Consider the following 25814-nt stretch of genomic DNA (forward strand, 5'->3'; position numbering starts at 1 on the left):
GACACGAGGACCGTGACGGAGGTTGCGCGCGCAGGGAGGCGGAGAAAGAGCGAGTGAGGCTGGCGGTGAGGAGGACTGGGGTGATGTTCTCTGTTGCTGTTGTTGCTGCTGCTCGCTAAAGACGATCTTCTGCTGTTCTTCTACTTGGGAGGATTTCTTCAGCGAGGTTCTGGAAGTCAAGTCCGATATCTGCCACTTCCACCTAACGGAATATCTCGTTTTGTTTCCCCTTTTTCCTTGGATTATCTTCTCCCGGACATGTCAAGTTGAGCTGAAAGCTCCCAGGATGCCAAAGCTGGACCGCGTACTTTGAGACTATTTCTTTATCGTTTTTTTTCTTTGACAACTCCTTGAATATTTTTGATCCGCGGAGCCAAGGATGTTGCTCAAGACCAGGACGTGTACTGGACCGCTTTGGTTCCTCCTCACACAAGTGGTCCTGGTGGCTGCGCTGACCCAGACTGGTGGGTTATGGGTCCTTCCTAAATTATTATTATACCCGATGACATGATAAAACCATAGAACACGTCTGGTTCTCTGCATTAATGTCTGCTGAAGTTGAGTGTGGTCGAATCATACAAAATTCGTCATGAAAATAATAATTTTTGGGGGGTGTGATGCGTTTGACGTTCGATTCATTCGGTTCTGCTGTGTCCCTCTGGGTGCAGACGAGTGCGGCGGGGCCATCGACATCCACACCGCGGACTACCTGACCTCCCCGGGCTACCCTGGCGCGTACCCGCCTTCGCAGCACTGCGTGTGGGTCATCACGGCGCCCGAACCGGGTCAGAAGATCCTCATCAACTTCAACCCGCATTTTGATCTGGAGGACCGAGACTGCAAGTAAATAAGAGTTCACATAAGAGATACACACACACACACACACACACACACACGCTCACTCACGCGTGCCTAAGTTTGTATCGATACAGCGGGGTACTCTGCCCCCTGTTGACCATTAGGCGTCATAGCAGGTGTCAGAGTTGCAGGTGGAGACACTAAAGGGGAGCACACCTGCATGATTGACAGTTGATTTTCTTTTAAAATTTACATTATAAGTCATCTTAGCCTGCTGCTGTTTGCAAATATCAGCTAATTGATGAGTGCTGTTGCTGTTGATTGACAAGTGATGTTTGATGGCTGTGTGTGTGTGGGGGGGGGTGTTTATTAAAATAATAATACTCATTTTTGATCGATTTACAGTAGCCACGTTTACATGAGGAGTTTTTCTCTTTCTGAAAACAATGGTATACATGGAAAGGAATATTCCAATCTCTTGTCTACATTCATTCATTTTCTACCGCTTTTTCCTCACGAGGGTCGCGGGGGTGCTGGAGCCTATCCCAGCTGTTTTCGGGCGAGAGGCGGGGTACACCCTGGACTGGTGGCCAGCCAATCACAGGGCACATATAGACAAACAACCATTCACACTCACATTCATACCTATGGACAATTTGGAGTGGCCAATTAACCTAGCATGTTTTTGGAATGTGGGAGGAAACCGGAGTACCTGGAGAAAACCCACGCATGCACCGGGAGAACATGCAAACTCCACACAGAGATGGCCGAGGGTGGAATCGAACCCTGGTCCTCCTAGCTGTGAGGTCTGCGCGCTAACCACTTCCTCGCCGTGCTGCCCTCTCTTGTCTACATGCGCCGCTATAATTAACCAGAATAGTCAATAGGGCATGCCCAGTAAAACGTAAACATCAACATCACGTGATACCGACTTCCCCGAGTTTTTCTTTCCCTTGTTGGAATAACTCCGTATTACCAGTTTTTTGTCCGTTCCAGTCTTGAAATTTAGTTTGAATCAAAAACAAACTTTGCTTAGTCCAGTGCCGATTGCTGGCCTCCATTTTTAAAAGTGAAGAACGTCTGGATCTGCGTGTTACGTCATATCTGAGCATGCGCTGAAAGAACGCACCCGGGATCAATTTAAACAGGAAAAGATCAAATTCAATCTTGCTAATATTGTATAAATAAACTCAGGACATGTTTTATATAGATATATATTTTCTTTTTTAATAAAAGTGGACATGTGAATGGCGTATAGAAGGGTTTAGATTCTGTTCCACAGAGTTGAATCATCAGAACAAAGAAATAGTAAACTAAGGCCGTGTGTGTTGGGAGTGTGTCGCTAAGCTACATGAAAGTGTTTTTACGCGTGTGTATGGTACGCAGAGGTACTCAAACACACCTTTTCCTTCCATGTATCTGCGGGTCATCCCTTCCATGTGTCTTCATGGTGACCCGCAGACACACATGTACTGTTGCTGGGTCCACACAGAAGCCCGTGTGTGTCTTGGCCCTCTATAAATAAGCTTTATTTGTAATGCCGGCTCCTCTGTCTTTTTTTAAAAGCTTCATGAACGACTCCTGAGTAAATCACCGTGCGGCTCACAGATGGTGTCCCCCACTACTATGGGATCATGTTCCAGACCCACGGGACTCATAAACGTTTGTGTTGTAAGCCTGTCTGTCCATAGTTTGTGTTTTTTCTGATTCGTAACGTGCTTGTGTGTGGGCTAACCAGTGAAACGTGGTGGATAAAACCTTACATCGCAATTATGGCATCCTTATTTCTTTTTCCATTGATGCATGTGTTGCAGTTGGAGCATCAGTGTAAACCAATGCAGACCTGCCAACATGTACACATTTAGAGTACTCTACATGCAATTTGACTCTTGAATAGGCTTTTGCGTTTTCCATTTTCTACCATTTTTCTGGTTTCTGTTTCAAGTTCAGACTGTGTAGTAGAGATAAATAAATAGATATGATCCGATTATCTAGTACAGGGGTCTCAAACACGCGGGACACTAGTTTGAGGCCCCCGCCTTGATATGAAAGTTTAATGTTAGTGCGGCCCATGCAAGTTTGATATGGATGCTGTATGGTATCATGTACCCAGAAAAAGTTATTACGTTTCATTAATGTTCATGTTAAAGGTTAAATAACTGTTAATAGTTATCCTCCCTATCCGTGTGGAATTGGTAAGTTTTTGGCTACTTAGGTTTTAAGGAAATAACTTGAAGGCTACCGTTTAGGTCGCTAGCTCTCTAGTTAGCATGTGTCTCAAGACCCTGCAGTTGCGCAATATGTTGTAAATAAAAAGAGTATAAATGTGACTATAGTCGTGTTTTGTCATGTCTACAGGGCTCTAATAATGCTTTGTTCATTTTAATCTGAAAAAAATAATTTGTCTACCCACCAACTATATGTGGTTTCTTAAGTTTTTATTATTTGCCGTTTTATTATTATTATTATATTTATTTATTTATTGTATTTATTTATTGTATTATATTGAGAACAGTGGAATGTTTTATCAGAGCTTTTATTGTAGAAAATTGGAACCAAAGAAAAGTTTTTTTTATTTATTTTTTTTTTTTTTGGGAAAACCTGATGCGGCCCAGTCTCACCCAGACCCGACTTCCAGTGGCCCCCAAGTAAATTGAGTTTGAGACCCCTGATCTAGTATTTCAAATAAGAGGGGGCATGAAAACATTTCTGTCCCTGAGGGGTGGCATGACAGTAAATAATTGAAAACCACTAGCATAAACCAATTATTTTCTGTCATGCCCTCACCCCCAGGGGACAGAAATATTTTTCACTATTCACTGAAAATATTGAACCTGATCATATTTATAGATGTATTTGTACAAAACACTGTATGGGTTGCTGTAACCAGCATTGTTCCAGCATGTTAACCTGTCCTTGCAACAGTCCTTTTTATTGCAAATGTTGATCCGCAGTTGTAGGAGAACATGGTGTGGGTATATCAATGACCATGGGATTTTTGGCATTTGCTGGTAGTTGTGGAATGTAACGTCTGTGAAAACTAGTGATGACTTTTGGGAGGTGAAATGGGAATTCCATGGTTGGAATTGTTACATAAACGTGTATAGTGATGATCTTGGCTAATGTTTGGTCTTTTCTTTATTGATTGATATTGATGAAAATCATTTACAGTGGGGCCGCATGGTGGACGAGTGGCTACCATTTTGGCCAAATAAGGAAGACCTGGGTTTGATTCTCAGCTTGGCCATCTCTGTGTGGAGTTGCATGTGGATGGAAAATGGATGGATGTTTTGTGGGTGAAATGCGGTATTATAAATATTAACATTTCAACCTTTTCTTGTAACGTTATACATTTTTTGTTGTTGTTTCACCTTTTGTTGTGGTTTTCCTTTTTAGTTTTCTTGTTCTTGTTCTCTTCTTGTTGTTCCAACGGACCAGTAAAAAAACAAGCTGTGGGTTGTAAATGGCCGTCAGGTCACACTTTGACCTTCAGGAGGTGAAAAGTGAAGAAAATGTGTGGTTATTTTCCTGAAAACAAAGAAGGGTCTTCCTCAGTGTTCCCACAAAGATAAAATGTTGACTTCCGAGATGTTTCCATGTAATGAAACGTGTTCGTTGACTGATTTTGCACTTTTTGTTTTCAGTTTGTGGTGTAATAGTTCCAGTCATCAAGCCGCCTCTTGTCCTTTTCGTATTTGTGGGTGGGTTGGGGTGGGCGACTCCGCTTTGCTCCATTTATTGTGGGTGATTGTTGCGTGTTTGTGTTGGATGATGAGGCGGTGAGCTTGAAGCTCTCTTACTTGGCAGCGCAGTCGTTGTATTTGGGAGTGAGTCAACGTTCCAGAGATGTCTGCAGATGGTAGAGAGGGTTAAAGACGAGACCACAGTCCCTCTGACAAATAATCCATGTCAGGATGTTTCAGGGTTGTGTTTTGGTTGATGCCGGTGGTCTTTGACGTTCATCATCGAGGTCATTAGTGTGAACAACCAATCACAGCCAAGAGTTTTTCCAAAAAGCCTCTTTGCTCAGTTTCAGTTTAACAGCATTAAATCATGAATGAAACTAAACCAATGAACCTAATCCTCTACTGCAGGGGTCTCAAACACGCGGCCCACGGGCCAAATGTGTCCTGCAGGTCACTAGTTTGAGGCCCCCGCCTTGATATGAAAGTTTAATGTTAGTGCGGCCTGCGCAAGTTTGATATGGATGCTGTATGGTATCATGTACCCAGAAAAAATTATTACTTTTGATTAATGTTCATGTTAAAGGTTAACGTTTAGGTCGCTAGCTCTCTAGTTTGCGAGTTAGCATGTGTCTCAAGACCCTGCAGTTGCGCAATATGTTGTAAATAAAAAGAGTATAAATGTGACTATAGTCATGTTTTGTCATGTCTACAGGGCTCTAATAATGCTTTGTTCATTTTAATCTGAAAAAAATAATTTGTCTACCCACCAACTATATGTGGTTTCTTAAGTTTTTATTATTATTATTATATTTATTTATTACTGATTGATTGATTTTCTTTATTCTTGATTTGTTTATTTATTTTTCATCTTATTTTGTGCAGAAAAATAAAATATATTTAAAATATATTTATAATATATTTATATATATGAAGATATTTGAGAATAGCTGAATGTTTTATCAGAGCTTTTATTGTAGAAAATCGGAACCAAAGCACTGAAAAAGTTTGTATAATTTTTTGTTTTTAATAAATGCGTTTTTTTTTTTTTTTTTGGAAAACCTGATGCGTCCCAGCATTGCCCAGACCCTAGCTCTAGTGGCCCCCAGGTAAATTGAGTTTGAGACCCCTGCTCTAATGCAAGGTGTAAAAAAGGACATTTTCACGATAAAATCGGGGCAGACGGCGGCTGTCACGCCTTTGTTCGGCGACACCGGCTTCTCTCGGCTCCGCCCCCGTCGCCAAGCCTCATCACACGTTCGTCTGAAAATAGCCTCTCTGCCAAAACGCATCCCTGCAGAGCACAGGCAGGCACTGGTCGGGAACATGCGTCGGTGGCGGGATAATTCAGGATGTCCTTTTCGGAGTTGGCTGAACCGCTTCCTCTTATTAGACAGGGTTAGCGGTGGGTTTGACACCGACGCCAACATGTGACCCAAACGTGGACGATTATTCACATTGGCTGATTTCTGATTCTTGTGATTGAACTTGTATGCGGTCACTTCTATGGTTTCCATTTTTTCTCCATACTGTCACACATCAGTCCACACGCTATTCTTCAATTCACCTTACTGTTTTTTCCACTCATAGCTGTCTTCTGCTTTCTGATTGGCTGCAAAGGCTTTACAGTTCTTATGAAAACACATTCAAAATTCACCAACTTGAAACAGAAACAGTCCAAATGGGATGTTTTGTCATGTTTGATAACATGGAGCAGGTTCAAGAAGGAGGATGGCAAACTATCCCGCCCACTTCCTGGTGCTTTGTGTGGTCCACATGAAGCATTGTTGCACTTTTGCTGTTTTATTTGAGCCCCTCAAAGCTGCGTGAGCTAAAAATGTTGTACATGAGGAGCACTCGGTCCCAGGATGGCACATGAAGATAAACAGCAGTGTTCTCTTCTTCAAGAGGAGAATGGGGATTAATAGCAGGTGTGTGCTATAAATCTAGATCATTCCATTAAATGCTATAAATCTTGCCACAGAAGAAGCAACTGTTCCTCTTGAGTCAGAAGGCAAATGTCCTCATATTTAGATATTAAGTCCTCAAAAATCAGTGTGTAGACCAGGGGTCTCAAACTCACAAACGACGCTACTTTGAGACCCCTGCCTTGATATGAAAGTTGAATTTGTTTAATTTGTTTTTTAATTTGCTTATTTATTTTTCCATCTGATTTTGTGTTGAAAAATAAAAATAAACATTAAACATTTATTTAATAATTTAATAATAAATAAAAATTAATTTGTTCATTTGTTTCATTAGTTTTTTGATTTGCTTATTTATTTTTCCATCTTATTTTGTGTCAAAAAATACAAATTAACATTAAACATTTATTTAATAATTTAATAATGAATACAAATTAATTTGTTTCACTTGTTTCATTTGTTTTTTGATTTGCTTATTTATTTTTCCATCTTATTTTGTGTCAAAAAATGAAAATGTACATTAAACATTTATTTAATAATTTAATCATAAATAAAAATAAATTTGTTTCACTTGTTTCATTTGTTTTTTGATTTGCTTATTTATTTTTCCATCTCATTTTATGTTGAAAAATAAAAATTAACATTAAACATTTATTTAATAATTTAATAATAAATAAAAATTAATTTATAATAATGTATTATAATTTCATGTTTTCTCAGAGCTTTTGCAAAGAACCAAAGCACCGAAAAAGTGGAGGGTATTGAAGCAGAAGCATTGTATTTTTATTTTAATTTTTTTCTTATATATATATATATATAATTTTTTGTTTGTTTGTTTGTTTTTTTGTTTTTGTTTTTTAACCTGATGTGGCCCAGCCTCACCCAGACCCCAGCTCTAGTGGCCCCCAGGTAAATTGAGTTTGAGACCCCTGCTGTAGACCAATGCTCCATTGCCTGGAGGTGCCACGTGGACCCGGTATTTGAACCATGTCAATGAAAGTGTGTAGGATGATTCAGTGTGATCATACCTATGTATGATCACAACCATTCTCAGCAGAAGACTTTAAAACCAAGCGTTTGGTGTCGCTGAGGTCACATTTGAAGTGGAAAAAGACCAAGACGCTTCTTGTCGAGATCAATCTGACCTCAACCTTTCATGACCAATCGGTTGCCACTTGACTTCCAGCTTCAGACTGTCATTTTCCACTACATACCATCTCTTCCAAATTGTTACTTTCTGTTCCTGAAAGTGTTCCTCGTGAACCTCATGTGCACTTCTTCCTCCTCCTTCCTTTTTAAACCTTTTGAAACTTTCCAATCACACTACAGATCCACTCCACAGTTCCCATTTAAAGGAAACGCAGCTTTTTTGTCTTTATGTGAAATATGAACACGTGTCTTTCTATTTTCTGTGTGTTCTAAAGATATAAAAACAGATCAAAAGAGACAGCTCATTTTGGTTCTAAGATGAGCGAATTCAAAAAAACAATGCCAAAAATAGGATTAAATGAACTAAAATAATAATAAAAAGCCATTTAGAAGACACATTGTAAATGTCATTATAGGTTTAAATTATTACCGAATAGACGTAGTTACAATAACATAATCATAATAATCATCACCATCTTCTCAGCAATAGCATGCGTTACTGGTGGATCCGAAACCCACAACAAGCTAAAACTCAACCCTGAACCTATAACATCACTTCCTGTTGGTTCCTGATGGAACACATTTACTGTGACACACATGGGCAAATGTTTTATTTATGTCTCATTTGGTTGTTTTCTGTAATGTAAAGCTGACTATATCTAGAGGGCTCAAATAATGTTAAAAAGTGTATTTATCAGAAATCACTCCACACTCTTTATTGCTCTCTGGTTCTACCATATCTTACTTATTGTGTGGAAATATGGGCTAATAACTATAAAAGCAATCTTCACTCGCTAAATGTACTGCAAAAAAGGTCAGTAAGGATAATTCATAATACTAACTCCTTATTTCTAAAATCACAAATACTTCAACTTGCTGATATAGTTCATCTTCAAACAGCTAAAATAATGCATAAGGCTAAAAATAAGCAATTAGCTAAAAATGTCATCCAATACTTCTCTACAAGAGAGGAGAAATATGATCTCAGGGAAGAAGTACATTTGAAACACTTCTATGCTAGGACTACGTTATGCTAGCCATAGCATTTCAGTATGTGGAATCAAACTATGGAATGGATTGAGTAAGGAAATCAAACAATGCACAACGATGAGCCAATTCAAGAAACAATACAAGCAGTTGATGTTTGCTAAATACAAGGATGAAGAGTCTTGAACCAGTCATTATGTTCTATATACAGTAAAGTCTCGTTATATCGATATCGGTTATAACGAATTACTACTTATTACGATACTATTTTCATTTCCCGGCAAATTTCTAGTCTTTTATGATATAATTAGTTCCGTTAGTACGATACCCGGTTATTATGATAATGCCTGCAACAGAAGAACCAACTGACATAGCATACACACCTATTCCAACGAAGACACAAGCGTACAAATACATGTATTTAATTGTGTTGTATTCAGATATCTTTTTATCGCTTGCAATAATCACTGTTTTTCATATGTACATGCTGGCGTTCGTGGTTTCTCTTGTGAGAGAAACCACGAACGCTGTTGCAGGCATGTGTTTGGCCAGCTATGTGGGGCGGGTTGAGCATGACCTGTGAACCAGGAAGTGCGGGAATCGGTGTGTGTGCTGTGCTCTGGTGGTGGAAGTGTGAAAAATAAAGTTGACTGGAAGCAGCCGTTCGCCGTGTTCTTTTTTGGTATTGAAATCCTTAAGCAAAGATTGATTTAAGCTGCTCGACATTGTTCTATACTATAGAACAATGTCGAGTGCATTATTGCCACTTTTAATGCAGTTCGGCGCAGGATCGGATATATGGATAGTCCGGTTATATCGGTATTTTTTCCGACTCCCGAGAATATCGATATAACGAGACTTTACTGTATATCACTATATTGACACATACTATGGTACCCATTATGGCATTGGATGCTCATATCACCTCCTACTTCGGTACCAGGTACATTATTTAAACTGTATTATGGAAAGCCATGTGGAACTGGGAACTGATTATGGGATGCACTCAATTGTAATCTGATGCATGTTCACATGAAATGAAACCATTACCATTACCATATTTATAAGATCGTAATTTCCTATGCCATAACTATGAAAACATATTTTGTGGAAATTTACTAGTGGATAATTAACTGTGATAAAGGAGGAATTACTGCACAGTATATCTATTTTTGCTCCACAGTTCATTTGTAATTGGTCCTTGGCATATTTTTAAGAATATAATTTATTATTAATGAGATGTATTATTCGATATTAAACTAATTTAGCACAAATCTAAGATGCAAATGTTTTTTTCAGCTAGCTTATCATATTTTGACCTACTTTGGATGACTTTTAGCATACAAAATGTATGAATCTCGCCCCCCCTTCATCCTTCAATTGTTTTGTATGCCGCCCTTTTGAAGTGACCAGTATTTATGCATTTATGTTTATAGATGAGCTCAAAGAAATCAACATGAAAGTACATATTTGAGCTCCATGTGACATGTTCTATCAAGAAATGATGCAAATGTGCGTTGTTAATCACTGGTCTGGTCTACAAACCTGCTGGAGGCCTTTTCAGATGGTGTGTGAGACAATTTCACACCTCGGAAAATGTACCAACAACCTCAACCAATTAAATTCAAGAAGCCTGTTAGTTTCTTTGAATTTAAAGGTACTGGTGCTGATGCCCCTTCTTGATACAAGCACATTTCAACAGTTCAGTCATAAGACTCTTATCTCTCTTCACACCATCAAAACCACTTCCCTGACTCCACAAGGCCACGATGGGCAGCTTCAGCAGATCAGTGGTGCCACACGGGGGGGTCAGCCTGAGGGCGGACGGCCGTGCCTGCAAGCAACCTGGGAGGCTTGGAACTGATAAATAAGCGCGACGGCGAGGCAGGGCTCAAATGGTTGTCCGCAAGTGGACTTGACAATAATGTCTTTTTTTCTCCTCTTGTAGGAGGAATGTGTAGCGTCTGTCTGCTTGGAACCCCTCAGGGGTACTTCCTGTAGGGACACACTCACCCGTGTAATATCACACAAGCAAATGCGATGCAAAAGAAGCCAAAAATACGCCCAACTGTCCTTCTTTTGATGGTGTAGTGGTGTTCAGTCATGTCGACTACTCTGGGGATTGGGTAAGGGGGCTAGTACATAGAAGTAAATATCGGCCCGGACTTGTCAAATTGATGTGGCATCGATTTAGGGTTTATTGCTTGACTCTTGACGACTGAGTGTCGCTGCAATAAAGAGCCTTTTTCTCCCCAATCTCACAGCAACACACATTCCACCTTTGTCGTTGGTGTCGTTAGTGTGGATGTTTGAAGTTACCGCAGAACCTCTGGATGTGATAATTAATTATGCATTCATTCATTCACTTTCTACCGCTTTTCCTCACAAGGGTCACAGGAGGTGCTGGAGCCTCTTTGGGCGAGAGCGTCGGAGTACACCCTGGACTGGTGGCCAACCAATCACAGGGCACATATAGACAAACAACCATTCACACTCATATTGCATGAATGTGGAAGAACATGCAAACTCCACACAGAGATGGCCGAGGGTGGAATTGAAGCCTGGTCTTCTAGCTGTGAGGTCTGCGTGCTAACCACTCGACCGCCGTGCCGCCCTAATTGAGTTAGCCCAGCTGTCTTGGGGCGAGAGGTGGGGTACACCCTGGACTGGTGGCCAGCCAATCACAGGGCACATATAGACTAACAACCATTCACACTCACATTCATACCTATGGACAATTTGGAGTGGCCAATTAACCTAGCATGTTTTTGGAATGTGGGAGGAAACCGGAGTACCCGGAGAAAACCCACGCATGCACGGGGAGAACATGCAAACTCCACATAGAGATGGCCGAGGGTGGAATTGAACCCTGTCTCCTAGCTGTAAGGTCTGCGCGCTAACCACTCGACTGCCATGCCGCCCTAATTATGAGTTAAGTTTTTAAAATGTAATCCATTCATTCAATCATTCATTCATTCATTTGGAGTGGCCAATTAACCTACCATGTTTTTGGAATGTGGGAGGAAACCGGAGTACCCGGAGAAAACCCACGCATTTTAGGAATTGGAATTGAACCCTGGTCTGTGTGCTAACCACTCGACTGCCGTGCAGCCCCAATGTAAATCCAGAATATGAGAAATCCTAGTTCCTGGTCCTGCTTTGCATATTTAAGCTGGAAGACTTTGCACCAAATGAAATTTCATGATCCTTCACAGAGCCTAAACAAGATGTCAGACGGGGGGGGGGGGACTCGCTGTCTCGTGCCCTCCTCCCTCAGAATAGGGCTCTCCTAAATGAGAACAAATTCCTCCTCCTCCGCTTCAGTTTTGATTTCCCAGCAGGCTTCTTCTGCACGGCCGAGATGAAGGACGCTCGGCCCACTTCTTTAATTCAGGGTGTCGGTGCAGGGTCCCCTTTGGAAGCATTTGTCTTCATTCTACTCCATGTTGTTTGTGTCTTGCTCATTGTGTGTTTGTTGTCCTGTGTACAAGTCCGTTACGGCAGTGTGTGTTTGCTTCTAATGACTTTGTATCTTTATGAACCTTCTACTTTGACCTTTTGAGTCGTCTACTTAAGCCCAGTATGAGTTTGGATATGAGCTGGAAAATGACGGAGAGCATGAGTGAACATGGAGATGACGTGTGTGTGTGTGTGTGTGTGTTTGACAGTGGGGAGATGAGGTGGATTTTTTTTGGTGAGCACGGGGGAGGTGAGAAACAGGGAAGGATGGACGTGTGTGTATGTTTGTGTGTGAGATGGCAGGTGGCGGCGTAGTGCGTTTTGCTGTTCACACACACACATGCACACGCACACACACGTACCATCTGCAGCATCCCAGCAGAGCTTAGATGGCCGTTGAAGCACACAAGACACTTACAGAAAGTGTGTGTGTGTATGTGTGTGTTTGGCATTCATTCAGCAATAGCAAACAATCCTGAATGAACATGCACTCTAAGATATATTCAAAGTCCAAAGGTAGGACATTTGCTTCTTCTGGGGTTGATCTGAAGTGATTTTCAACCACTGTGCCGCGGCACACTAGTGTACCTTGAGAAACCGTCAGGTGTGCCGTGAGGAATTATCCAATATCACTTTTTATAATTAACATTTATTAATCATCATTTGCAAATATTATGTCAATAGCCATTATGTCAATAGTATACATGGACCCAAATATTCCAATTCACTTTGGTTTATTTGCTCAAATGGAAAGAATTGAACAGGGATGGAATATTCCTTTAACCAATCCGATTGAGGTATCTTGTACCCGCTCAAACGGAAAGTTGTCAGGGTGCCTTCTTCTTTGTGGTGTTTTTCTTCTTCTGTTGTTTATTGGCGGTTGGCAAGCAGCTTTCGTGTGCATTAGCGCCATCTGTGGAACAGAATCTAAACCCTTCTATACGCCATTCACAAGTCCACTTTTATTAAAAAAGAAAATATATATCTATATAAAACATGTCCTGAGTTTAATTATGAAATATTAGCAAGATTGAATTTGAGCTTTTCCTGTTTAAATTGATCCCGGGTGCGTTCTTTCAGCGCATGCTCAGATATGACGTAACACGCAGATCCAGACGTTCTTCACTTTTAAAAATGGAGGCCAGCAATCGGCACTGGACTAAGCAAAGTTTGTTTTTGATTCAAACTAAATTTCAAGACTGGACAGACGAAAAACTGGCAATACGGAGTTATTCCAACAAGTGAAAGAAAAACGTGATGTTGATGTTTACGTTTTACTGGGCATGCCCTATTGACTATTCTGTTTGATTTTCACGGCGCATGTAGACAAGAGATTGGAATATTCCTTTCCATGGATACCATTGTTTCCCGAAAGGTGATTGGGAAAGAGAAAAAGTGGTGATGTAAAAACGTGGCTACTGTGGAGTGTCTGTGGTGTAAAGACTGGTAGAGCAATGTAATATTGGTCCGTGTGGCAACACCTACCTTGTTCCTCCCATAGACTTATTGATGCACGTGTGAGGTCGTGGTGACATTTTGTAATATTTTTGGTTAGTGGTGTGCCACAAGATTTTTCCAATGTAAAAAACGTGTCGTGGCTGAAAAAAGGTTGAAAAACACTGGTGTAGAAAGACAATTTGTGTGTGCGTCCTTCGGCAAGCTTCTGAGCCCACACTTGGTGCTGATGCTGTCATCATCGCTGTGTGAACGAGCCCTTTGCTTTCTTTAGTTTCCATGGCAGCAGCTTCATCTCCACTTTGTGAATTGAGACAAGGTGGTCATCTGTACAACAGAACCAAATGAACATGTTAAAAAAAAAACGTTTTGTTGTTGTTGCTGTGTTGGTTTTAAAATAAAAGCATTCACAACACAAAGTTCACGCAGCGAGGGAGTCCTTATGCCGTCCAGATGTGCAGGGAAGGGAACGCAACACAAGCATGAGAAGACATTTGTAAGCGGTCTCCAAGGGGAAGGAAAGCATGGCTCATCCACTTAAATATCTAATCTGTCATTTCCTCATTTGCTTCAAACTAGTCAGCAGTGTTCTAGTCTGTTCGCTAATCTGTTGCTAATCCAACAGGACTTGGCTCACACAGGCGGTCCTTGTCATCACATCAAGTTGGCCATTGTTTCCTCTTGCCTTAGGGCAAGGGTCATGTGATGTCTCAGTGCCTCGCTTCAGTGTGGCCTCGGTGTCCCGCGTGTCTGCTTGTCTATTTATTCAGTCTTCAACCTCCTTGAATCGTGCTTATTGTGTTCTTCGGGGAATGGAGGCTTTCACAAGAAGTTTTGCCCAAAGGTGGAAGCATATTCTAAAAGGTACTTCATGTTGAAATTGGGCCTCAAAAACGAATTAGTCCAAAAACCGGACATTAAATTAGCCCTATGCTCCATTTACAATATTACTGAGCAAAGAGGCTTTTTGGGAAGAAAACTCTTGGCTGTGATTGGTTGTTCATACTAATGACCTCGATGATGAACGTCAAAGACCACCGGCATCAACCAAAACACAACCCTGAAAGATCATCACATGGATTATTCAAACATACACTACTGCTCCAAAGTTTGGGATGACTTGGAAATGTTTTTGTCCAGTCTGAGATCTGGCTTTTTCTTGGCAATCCTGCCATGAAGTCTGAAGTCCTGAAGTGGCCGCTTCACTGTTGATACTGACACTGGTGTTTGACGGCTACTATTTAGTGCAGCTGCCAGGTGACGACCTGTGAGGCGTCTTTGTCTTAAACTACACACTCTCACATATTTGTCTTCTTGCACAGTTGTGCAGCGTTTTTCTGTCCTTGTTAGACCCAGTTTGTTTTATGTTAGAGATTTTAGTTTAGATTTTTAGATGGGTTTTCTAATCTATTAGACTTATAAAATGATGATCTTGGATTAGACCGCGGTCCGTAATCCACAGTCCGCGTTTTACCAACACCCGTTGTTCGCGATCAACCAATCAGCGATCGTTTGGCTACGAAAACATCCATCATGGCGTCGCTGCCAAATTCTGAAGGAAACAGCAAAAAGTGATGAACCAGTGCCTCCTAAACAAGTATTTTATTAGCGGCAGCAAATCAAATGATGGCACAGGTGAGTGAATCACATTGCTGTGACAATTTGAAGTGGTCACAATGAAACACCACCGATTAGATCCAATACCAAGTGCTGATTTTGCACAAGCTACAAAATCTAGCGCTTCCATTTCTCTGTGGATTTTTCTCACCTTTGCTTCACAAATTATTGTTTGACCATTGAGCATTTTTTTCTGGATTCAAAACACTTTACTAGTACACAAATGTGTCTATTCAATAATGTTTCATTGTGGTGCACAACTTCTAAATATCACTGCTTACTACGACTACGATGTGTAAGGTAGTATGATAGTACTCTCATTTCATCTTTATTTGAGATTCTCATGTGATGCCACAAAAATGAGATGATATCATTATGGCAGTCTTTTCATTTTACATGGGGCAAGTTGGGGCAAGTAGTTCTCACCTTAAGGATTCCCCATGGGCAAGTCATTTTGGTTTTTAATGTAGAGCTCTGATCTCATTCATTTTCATTGTTTGTGAAATGGATACAAATGTTTGTGAAATGCATGAAAAAGTTTTTCTTTGAAAAACAAAGACATTTTCTTTTGAGCGGTAGTGTATGTACTGTGGTACATTGGTTACCATTATTAACTTGTTGTCAAAGATGAGAGGAAAAACAAAATTGTAGCAAAATCATGTAAATCCAATCAGACAAAACTATTAAAATATTTTATAGAGAATAAATATAGTTTACGTGCAGGAAATTCATTCATTCATTTTCTACCGCTTATCCTCACGAGGGTCGTGAGGGTGCTGGAACCTATCCCAGCTCTTTTCGGGATTCACACTCACATTCATACCTATGGACAATTTGGAGTGGCTAATTAACCTAGCATGTTTTTGGAATGTGGGAGGAAACCGGAGTACCCGGAGAAAACCCACGCATGCACGGGGAGAACATGCAAACTCCACACAGAGATGGCCGAGGGTGGAATTGAACCCTGGTCTCCTAGCTGTGAGGTCTGCGCGCTAACCACTCGACCGCCGTGCCGTCTAATCTTACATTATAAAATTAAAATGTCAAATAAAAAAGGCAACTATGTAAATAATAACTGTGATTCCATACAACATATTCATACAGGAATTCCACAATGACCTCCTGGCGTCTCTCCTCAGGTACGACTACGTGGAGGTCTACAATGGCGAAGACGAGCACTCGCCCATGCTGGGCAAGTTTTGCGGCAAGATTGCTCCGTCTCCAATCATCTCCAGTGGCGGTCAGCTGCTCATCAAGTTTGTCTCCGACTATGAGACCCACGGGGCGGGGTTCTCTGTACGCTACGAGGTTTTCAAGACAGGTTTGTGTGTGAACTAACCTCATTCTGTTATCACTGCTGCTTCCTGAAGTAACCTGTGAATTTGATGAATGAGCTCGTGGGAACAAAGACGGCTCCGACTCACTTTTCCTTGCGCTCGTGTCCTTTGGGATCCACCGTGGATTCCCTTTCTGCTACTGATGACATCAAATTTGCATAGTGGCTTTTGGCACACTTTTGCTGGATACGTTTTTGGTTTGAGTGCACTATTTAATGAGGGGCTATTAAAATGCATCTTAAAATGCAGTGATCATAATCTGAATAAATATGCTCACCATTGCGGTTGTAGAACGGAGAGCTTGTGGCGCTAAATGAGGTAATGTATGTGCGTGTGTGTGTGGTGTGTGTGTGTGTGTCAGACAGGTGTGCGGTACCCCAGGCACGTTTAGCTAATGGTCTGTTTGTCCTTGGAAGCAACAGGGATGACCTGAAAATGAGATGAATGCAGCACCGTACTGGAAGTAGGACAGTAGTCATGTTTACATGAGGAGTTTTTCTCTCTCCGAATAGAATCTTGACCTTTCCGAAAACAATGGTATCCATGGAAAGGAATATTCCAATCTCCTATCTACATGCACCGCTATAATCAAACAGAATAGTCAATGGGGCATGCCCAGTAAAACGTAAACATCAACATCAGGTGATACCGACTTCCCCGAGTTTTTCTTTCACTTGTTGGAATAACTCCGTATTGCCAGTTTTTTGTTAGTTCCAATCTTGAAATTTAGTTTGAATCAAAAACAAACTTTGCTTAGTCCAGTGCCGATTGCTGGCCTCCATTTTTAAAAGTGAAGAACGTCTGGATCTGCGTGTTACGTCATATCTGAGCATGCGCTGAAAGAACGCACCCGGGATCAATTTAAACAGGAAAAGATCAAATTCAATCTTGCTAATATTTTATAATTAAACTCAGGACATGTTTTATATAGATATATATTTTCTTTTTTAATAAAAGTGGACTTGTGAATGGCGTATAGAAGGGTTTAGATTCTGTTCCACAGATGGCGCTAATGCACACAAAAGCTGCTTGCCAACCTCCAATAAACAACAGAAGAAGAAAAACACCACGAAGAAGAAGGCACCCTGACAACTTTCCGTTTGAGCGGGTACAAGATACCTCAATCGGATTGGGGAAAGGAATATTCCACCCCTGGGAATCCCATTATATATTCATTGGGATTGTCACTTTTCTTTGGGAATGAGGTGTATACAAAGGTTACATTCTTTCCGTTTGAGCAAATAAACCCAATGCAATTGGAATATTTGGCTCCATGTATACGTGGCTAAGTGTGTCACTTTAAAAACGGTCTTTGTTGCCTTCTTCCATCTCTCCAAATTTTACATTGAAACATGTTTTGTGACATTCACTTTTAATATAAAACATGTTGTGTGCTCTTATTGATTAAAGTGTGTGTGTTTTAAGACACATTATGGTAAGAAAAAAGCGTCAGCGAGCTCTGTGACGTTGTTGTTGTTGTTAATGTGACAACACGCGCATGACTTGTTTTATTTCGGACCTTTATGGCCAGCTGAGCCCGCCTGCTTCATCGCTACTCATCGTAATTCCTCATCATTCACGCCACCTGTGTCATGGCGTCTGCGTGTGGGTGTGTTTCCAGGCTGTTCACACGGGTTACATTCATATGAACACATAATGCTCACTCATGCCTCATGGGCACACTTGACCGGGGTCCTCGCCTTGTTTTATGCCCCCCTACCCCAGGCAAATATGAGTCAGTGGGGTCACTTTATGGTCAGCTCCAGGTTGGCATCAGTTGTTCCTTCCTGTGTCTGCACCAATGTGGTGTGTGTGTGTGTGTGTAGTACACGAGAGTTGCACGCAGCGAGAATGTTCAGTTTTAAGCGTGACTCACGATCTCCAGCTCAAGAATGTGAGTTTTTTTGTTTATTTGACACCGCATCCACCACATGATGCTGAGGGCCTTTCAACACATTAAAATCACACGAGTGTGGAGCTGCAGAACACATTGAAGTGTGCGACGCTTGGAGAAAATAACAACGTAGGAAAAAAAGAGAGCTTTTGTAAAACAGGAAGACACACTGGCAGACAAACTTGTTGACCCACATCTCGCTTACTTTTATGTGATCATAAAAGTCTCAACCTTTACAATGTGCAGTTAAGCCTAATGACCACAGCAGGCGTGTGTGTGTGTGAGCACATGAGCTGACTCCGAGTGTCAGCAGAGTCAATAAGTAGCAGCCGGGACGTCTCAGCCAGTGTCAACACAAACAGAGGCTCGGCTGGGTGGCGGAGTGGTTCAAACCATGAAATGTATTGAAACTAATATTCCATCCATTTTCCTTTGCTTATCCGGGTCCGGGTCGCGGGGGCAGCAGTCTCAGTAGGGAAGCCCAGACTTCCCGGTCCCCGGCCACCTCCTCCAATTCCACCGGGAGGACACCAAGGTGTTCCCAGGCCAGCTGTGAGACATAATCCCTCCAGCGTGTCCTAGCTCTGCCCCGGGGCCTTTTCCCGGCTGGGCATACCCGGAACACCTCACCATAGAGGCGTCCGGGAGGCATCCGGACTAGATGCCCGAGCCACCTCAACTGACTCCTCTCCATGCGAAGGAGAAGCGGCTCTACTCTGAGCCCCTCCCTCTATTTCAGCCGCCTGTATCCGCCATCTCATTCTTTCAGTCATGACTTAAAGGTCATGACTAAGTATCGACCGATACATCGGCCGGCCGATATATCGGGCCGATATTGGCATTTTTCCTTGCCGATATTTGTTATCATGGTCATTTTTTCATGTAAATTGAGGCAGCAAAAGCAGTGTCGGCCACAAATATCGGCCCAAGCAAAATCGGCCATCGGCTAAGGGTGATGGAAAAAAATCGGTATCGGCATCAGTACCAAAAAAACCATATCGGTCGATCCCTACTCACCACGACGGTCCGGTACAGCGACCGCATTACTGCCGAGGCTGCACCGATCCGTCTGTCGACCTCACAATCCCACCTTCCCTCACTCGTGAACAAGACCCTGAGATACTTAAACTCCTCCACCTGGGGCAGGACCTAATTCCCAACCCGAATTTATTTAATTTTATTTTTTTTCAAGGGTGCTTGTACTTAGTTTAAGTCAAACTCAATTTAATTGGGGGCCACTGGAGCTCGGGTCTGGGTGAGACTGGGCCACATCAAGTTTTCCAAACCCCCCCCCCCCCAAAAAAAACGCATTTATTAAAAACTAAAAATTTTTAAAAACTTCGCTTTGGTTCCAATTTTCTACAATAAAAGCTCTGATAAAACATTCCACTGTTCTCATATATCTTACTTTTTATTTTTTTACACAAAATAAGATGAAAAATAAATAAACAAATCAAGAATAAAGAACATCAATCAATCAGTAATCAATAAATAAATAATAAAAAAAAATAATAATAAAACGGCAAATAATAAAAACTTAAGAAACCACATATAGTTGGTGGGTAGACAAATTATTTTTTTCAGATTAAAATGAACAAAGCATTATTAGAGCCCTGTAGACATGACAAAACACGACTATAGTCACATTTATACTTTTTATTTACAACATATTGCGCAACTGCAGGATCTTGAGTCACATGCTAACTCGCAAAGTAGAGAGCTAGCGACCTAAACGGTAGCCTTCAAGTTATTTCCTTTAAACTTAAATAGCCAAAAACGTACCACTTCCACACGGATAGGGAGAATAACTATTAACAGTTATTTAACCTTTAACATGAACATTAATCAAAAGTAATATTTTTTTCTGGGTACATGATACCATACAGCATCCATATCAAACTTGCCGCACTAACATTAAACATTCATATCAAGGCGGGGGCCTCAAACTAGTGTCCTGCGGGTCACATTTGGCCCGCGGGCCGGGTGTTTGAGACCCCTGGTCCCTGGGTGTTTGAGGCTCCGCCCCAATTAGAATCCAGAGTGACAAGTGATGTGAAGACACTCTGACCTCTGCAGAAGAATGTGTTATTTATATTTCATGCTTTGAAAAACCCATGTGTATCTCATCCGTCCAGGTCCGGAATGTTCCAGGAACTTCACAGCCCCCACGGGTGCCATCAAGACGCCGGGCTTCCCTGACAAGTACCCCAACAACCTGGACTGCACCTTTATGATCTTCGCCCCCAAGATGTCCGAGATTGTGGTGGAGTTCGACAGCTTCGACATGGAGCCAGACACCACGCCACCACCGGGGGCGCTCTGCCGATACGACTGGCTGGAGATCTGGGACGGCTTCCCTGCAGGTTTGCGCACTTGAAAATGTTTATTGTTATTGTTATGTTATAAGCTATACATATATATATATATATATATATATATATATATTAGGGTGCATCAAAAAACACAATTATTGAATTTTGATATGGTTGGGTACTAAAAGTGTTCCAATATATGTAGAAACAACACATACAAAATATTTTTCCAATAAATGATTATTTAGGGGTGCCACCATACATCTGTTTTTGTGGAATAAAGTGGTGAACAGTTCAATGGTCGCCATGGAGATCTGAGGTGATCTTTATGTTTTTGTTGGTATTTATACTCCTATTACATATTACTAGCAAATTTGCGGTTTTGTCTTTGTAATTTGAATGATTTCTAGTCATATTTATAGGTATTTAGTGCTCATTGCTTCTACTGTAGCTAACATTAGCTTGCTACAGTTTGCTAATGACAGTTAGCTAATAGCTGAGCAAGCCTAACATCAACAACAGTAATATAGAGTAGACAGTATTACTGATGCTTCATATTTATTGAGAGTAGTACTGTAGTCCTACATAATGTGATATACACTTATTCATTTATTATTTTAGGCACTGTGCAGCACAACCCACCAGCTCTCTTAAGATGCTGCCCTCAACAACTAGTTCCTTTCAGACTAGCAGTCGCAGCTTGGTCTTTGGTCTGGGCCCCCTTTGATAACCTATAAAAATGATGCTGTATAGAAGTTCATTGTACTCAACATTTTCCAGGTCAACTTTTTGGCAATTAGACTAGAAATTGCACATTTTCCGAAATTTTACAAAAGTTTATGTGTGAGGTGGCACCCCTAAATCTCAATGGATTTCCTCAAAATACATTTTTATGTTCATTGGAAAAAAATGGAATGCCAGCCAAATTGATATTATGAATTTAAAATTTCTCATTCAAATTTGATGCACCCTAATATATATATATGTTATATATGTTATGTTATAACATATGTTATGTTATGTTATGTTATAAGTGTAATTTGTAACAAATCTCTACCTAGAATTGTGTCTAGAAATGGAAAGATGGCACCGCCTACATATTCACTTTAGATTGGACCCCTCATTGATCCACAAGTGATCAGGTTTCTAGGCTGCTGTCATCCTAGCGGCCATATTACAGAAGATTGGGTTAAAGAACGCATCTTATTTCATCTCCAGCATGTAATTGTTAAATCAGCGACACATAGCCCCGAGGTGTTAACACTACGCTCGGATAAATCTGAAATAATTCCAGATATAATCCGTCACAGATTGCGGACCGCCTGCTCGCAGCTGCCAGTGATGAAGTATAATCCGGGAGATTAGCAGCGCTGCTAATGCGACAATGTAATACGATGCTGCTAGCTGCTAGTCACACTGAACTCACTCGTTCAAACTGTGCTGACGATGCTAATGGATAACGAAACATCTCCTTATAAGAATTGAGCTAAATCACATTGCGTCAGAGGTGAAACTTTGCGGTGTTGCTTGCATTGTTAATCCTTGGAATGCTCACTAAAATCAGGTCTTGTATGCAACTGGTTTCCCGGCTGTGGAGTGGTTGTCAACATTCTAATGTGCTGAAAGCATAATATCCATTATATCTCCTCCTCATCCTGCTTTGAGTACACCCTGCACACACACATATGCATTAGATATGTTTCCTATAACAACAACACTAATGATGTTCACAGTCGACTAATGGTTGACTAATAGTCTACACCTCTTTCTTTGTTGTTGTTTTTTAAGAGTAGATCTAATGGTGATCCGGACAAATATATATAAATATATATATATATTCATATATATATATAAATAGATTTCATTTGCAACTTTTTCTACCTGAAAGAAACAGGCTAAAACACTCAGATAAACAAATAAGCATGCTAGGTGTGCAACAACAGGACCTGAATGTATCAGTGACAGAAAGCAAGTTGAACATTGATATCGTCACAATCAAATCGTCGAATAGTCGACTATCTAAGGCACCCCCAACTATATTCTCGGGACGATTTGATTGGGAGGAGTCTCCTAGAATATAGTTGGGGGTGCCTTAGATAGTCAACTATTCGACGATTTGATTGGGTGGAGTCCCCTAGAATATCGTTGGGGGTGCCTTAGATAGTCGACTATTAGACGATTTGATTGGGAGGAGTCCACTAGAATATAGTTGGGGGTGCCTTAGATAGTTGACTATTTAAGGCACTGCTAGAATATAGTTGGGGGTGCCTTAGATAGTCGACTATTAGACGATTTGATTGGGAGGAGTCCCCTAGAATATAGTTGGGGGTGCCTTAGATAGTTGACTATTTAAGGCACTGCTAGAATATAGTTGGGGGTGCCTTAGATAGTCGACTATTCGACGATTTGATTGGGAGGAGTCCCCGAGAATATAGTTGGGGGTGCCTTAGATAGTCAACTATTCTACGATTTGATTGGGAGGAGTCCCCTAGAATATAGTTGGGGGTGCCTTAGATAGTCGACTATTCGACAATTCGATTGGGAGGAGTCCCCTAGAATATAATTGGGGGTGCCTCAGATAGTCGACTATTCGACAGTTTGATTGGGAGGAGTCCCCTGGAATATAGTTGAGGGTGCCTTACACAGTCGACTATTCGGCGATTTGATTATGAGGAGTCCCCTAGAATATAGTTGGGGGTGCCTTAGATGGCGATGACGACGATTTGATTGGGAGGAATCAGATTTGACTATCCATCCCAATCCCGTCATCAAATCATGACTCAAAATGTCACGTGATCAAGAGTGTACCATTCTGACTACATGAGGGGGTGCCCACAGCTGCTACTGAGCACAAATTTATACAAATAATGTCAAGTTGTTGTTTTTCAAGCCACCTTTGTGTGTGTGTGTTCGTGCTAGAAATAAACTGGTGATAGCGCTGATAGAGTGATACAATCTGGTAGCAAATATGGACCACCCACATCAACTGCAGGCTACTGGGAAGTCATTTAACCATGTAAACAACATTGCGTTATTAGACAACATTGTGTTGTTTACATCAAATTAATTGTCATACGCCCCTGGAAAAACAGCACAGTGAAACAATGAAGGATAGGAACCACGATGTATTCATGCACACTAACTTTGTGCAAAAACAGATACCGTAGGTATGTTATGCTAGGAGTCCACTTTGCCCGCGCCAGTCGGTGCCAGTTTGCGCCAAAGATTATGTGCAGCACCAGAGCAAGCCACTACGCGCCAATCGCATGATCTTTGGTGTGAACTGGCACCAACTAGTGATAGCCCAGTGGACTCCTCGCACAATTGGCGCAACTTGGCTCGCGCCATTACATTCCAGTGGATTCCAATAGGCGGATTGTTTGCAACATTTGGTTCCACTTGGTGGACACTTTGCGCCGATTGCTTGATGCAAGTGGCACGCTGAACATTTTAAACATTTTGAACTTTCTTGCCGCCAAACTAAATTTTTGCCGACGTCACAGGCCACCACGAAACAGTTGTGAGGCAGTTTGAGCCACTGCACGCCACTCGGCGCCTTATTGGCGACACTAAGCGCCACAGCAAATTGCACTGGCACCAACTGGCACCAACTGGCACCGGCCCAGTGGACTCTTAGCATTAGAAGCACTATTTTCATCTGCTTCCTTTATTATGTCTGACGCGGAAGACAAGCTTTCGTCACTGTTTGATTGCCTTCTTTTCAACTATTTCATGGAACTATTTCATGGAATGGCTCGCGCCATTACATTCCAGTGGATTCCAATAGGCGGATTGTTTGCAACATTTGGTTCCACTTGGTGGACACTTTGCGCCGATTGCTTGATGCAAGTGGCACGCCGAAGATTTTAAACATTTTGAACTTTCTTGCCGCCAAACTCAATTACGGGCCACCACGAGCCAGTTGGGAGTCAGTTTGAGCCACTGCACGCCACTAGGCACCTTATTGGCGACACTAGGCTCCACTGCAAATTGCATTGGCACGAACTGGCACCAACTATGGACTCTTAGCATCAGAAGCACTATTTTCATCTGCTTCCTTTATGATGTCTGACACGGAAGACAAGCTTTCGTCACTGTTTGATTGCCTCGTTTTCAACTATTTCATGGAACTATTTCATTCCAGTGGATTCCAATAGGCGGATTTTTTGCAACATTTGGTTCCACTTGGTGGACACTTTGCGCTGATTGCTTGATGCAAGTGGCACGCCAAAGATTTTAAACATTTTGAGCTTTCTTGTCGCCAAACTCAATTTTTGCCACCGTTACGAGCCACCACGAGCCAGTTGGGAGGCAGTTTGAGACACTGCACGTCACTAGGCACCTTATTGGTGACACGAGGCGCCACAAAATGGAATTGGCACAAACTGACACCAACTATGGACTCTTAGCATCAGAAGCACTATTTTCATCTGCTTCCTTTATTATGTCTGATGCGGAAGACAAGCTTTCGTCACTGTTTGATTGCCTTGTTTTCAACGATTTCATGGAACACACCATGCACACTTCCGAAATAGGAGCAAGTCATTACTGTGTCATGCACTATTATTCACTATTACTCAGCTGCCAAACATTATACAAATATACTGGGTGTCTATGTGGCCGTATTGAAATATTTGCCCCCATTCGAACACCTGGAGTGATGCAAACTGCCTTTAGCTCACATGGTCACAAGTCAATCTTTATGCAGTTTAATAATAATAATTGTGAAGATTATATGCTTTATTTGTACAGGCGATTGACTAAAACCAGTATTGGTTGAAAAATGATGTTATTTTGAACCTTTTTGTCAGAATTTCTAAATTGCACAACTTACATTTTCTGCACCTCCCTCGACAGTGGGTCCTCACATCGGTCGCTATTGTGGCCAGACGTCGCCGGGCCGCGTGATCTCCTACACGGGCATCCTGTCCATGACCATTACCACTGATAACGCCATCACCAGAGAGGGCTTCTCTGCCAATTACACCATCCGAGAAAGGAGCCTCCCCCCTGGACACATGGAGGAAGGTGAGCAGCTACGTGGCACCAATCAGTTGCATTGCTTTCCAATTTTGAACTCAAAATAATAACATAATGAAGGGGCTACACATCTTTCATTTTTTTTATATTTTTTAAATATTGTTAAAACCAAAGCCATTTGACATTGAAGATAGAAAGTACTGTTTGGTATACTACCA

General features: G+C 41.5%; 1 protein-coding gene across 1 annotated transcript in view; it reads left to right on the forward strand.

Annotated features, from left to right (window-relative positions):
- The first annotated feature begins 309 nt into the window (after positions 1–309).
- LOC131125806 (neuropilin-1a-like) overlaps positions 310–25814 on the forward strand; it is a 60364-nt gene continuing 34859 nt past the window's right edge. The window contains exons 1-5 of the mRNA XM_058067692.2: positions 310–464; positions 669–843; positions 16213–16394; positions 20440–20667; positions 25474–25644. Coding sequence (XP_057923675.2) covers positions 380–464; positions 669–843; positions 16213–16394; positions 20440–20667; positions 25474–25644 — 841 coding nt within the window. The 5' untranslated portion in view covers positions 310–379. The remainder of the gene's footprint in view (positions 465–668; positions 844–16212; positions 16395–20439; positions 20668–25473; positions 25645–25814) is intronic.

Source organism: Doryrhamphus excisus, linkage group LG11, assembly GCF_037039965.1.
Source record: "Doryrhamphus excisus strain RoL-2023G ecotype Guam linkage group LG11, RoL_Dexc_Guam_v1.1, whole genome shotgun sequence".
NCBI classification, from domain to species: Eukaryota; Metazoa; Chordata; class Actinopteri; order Syngnathiformes; family Syngnathidae; genus Doryrhamphus; species Doryrhamphus excisus.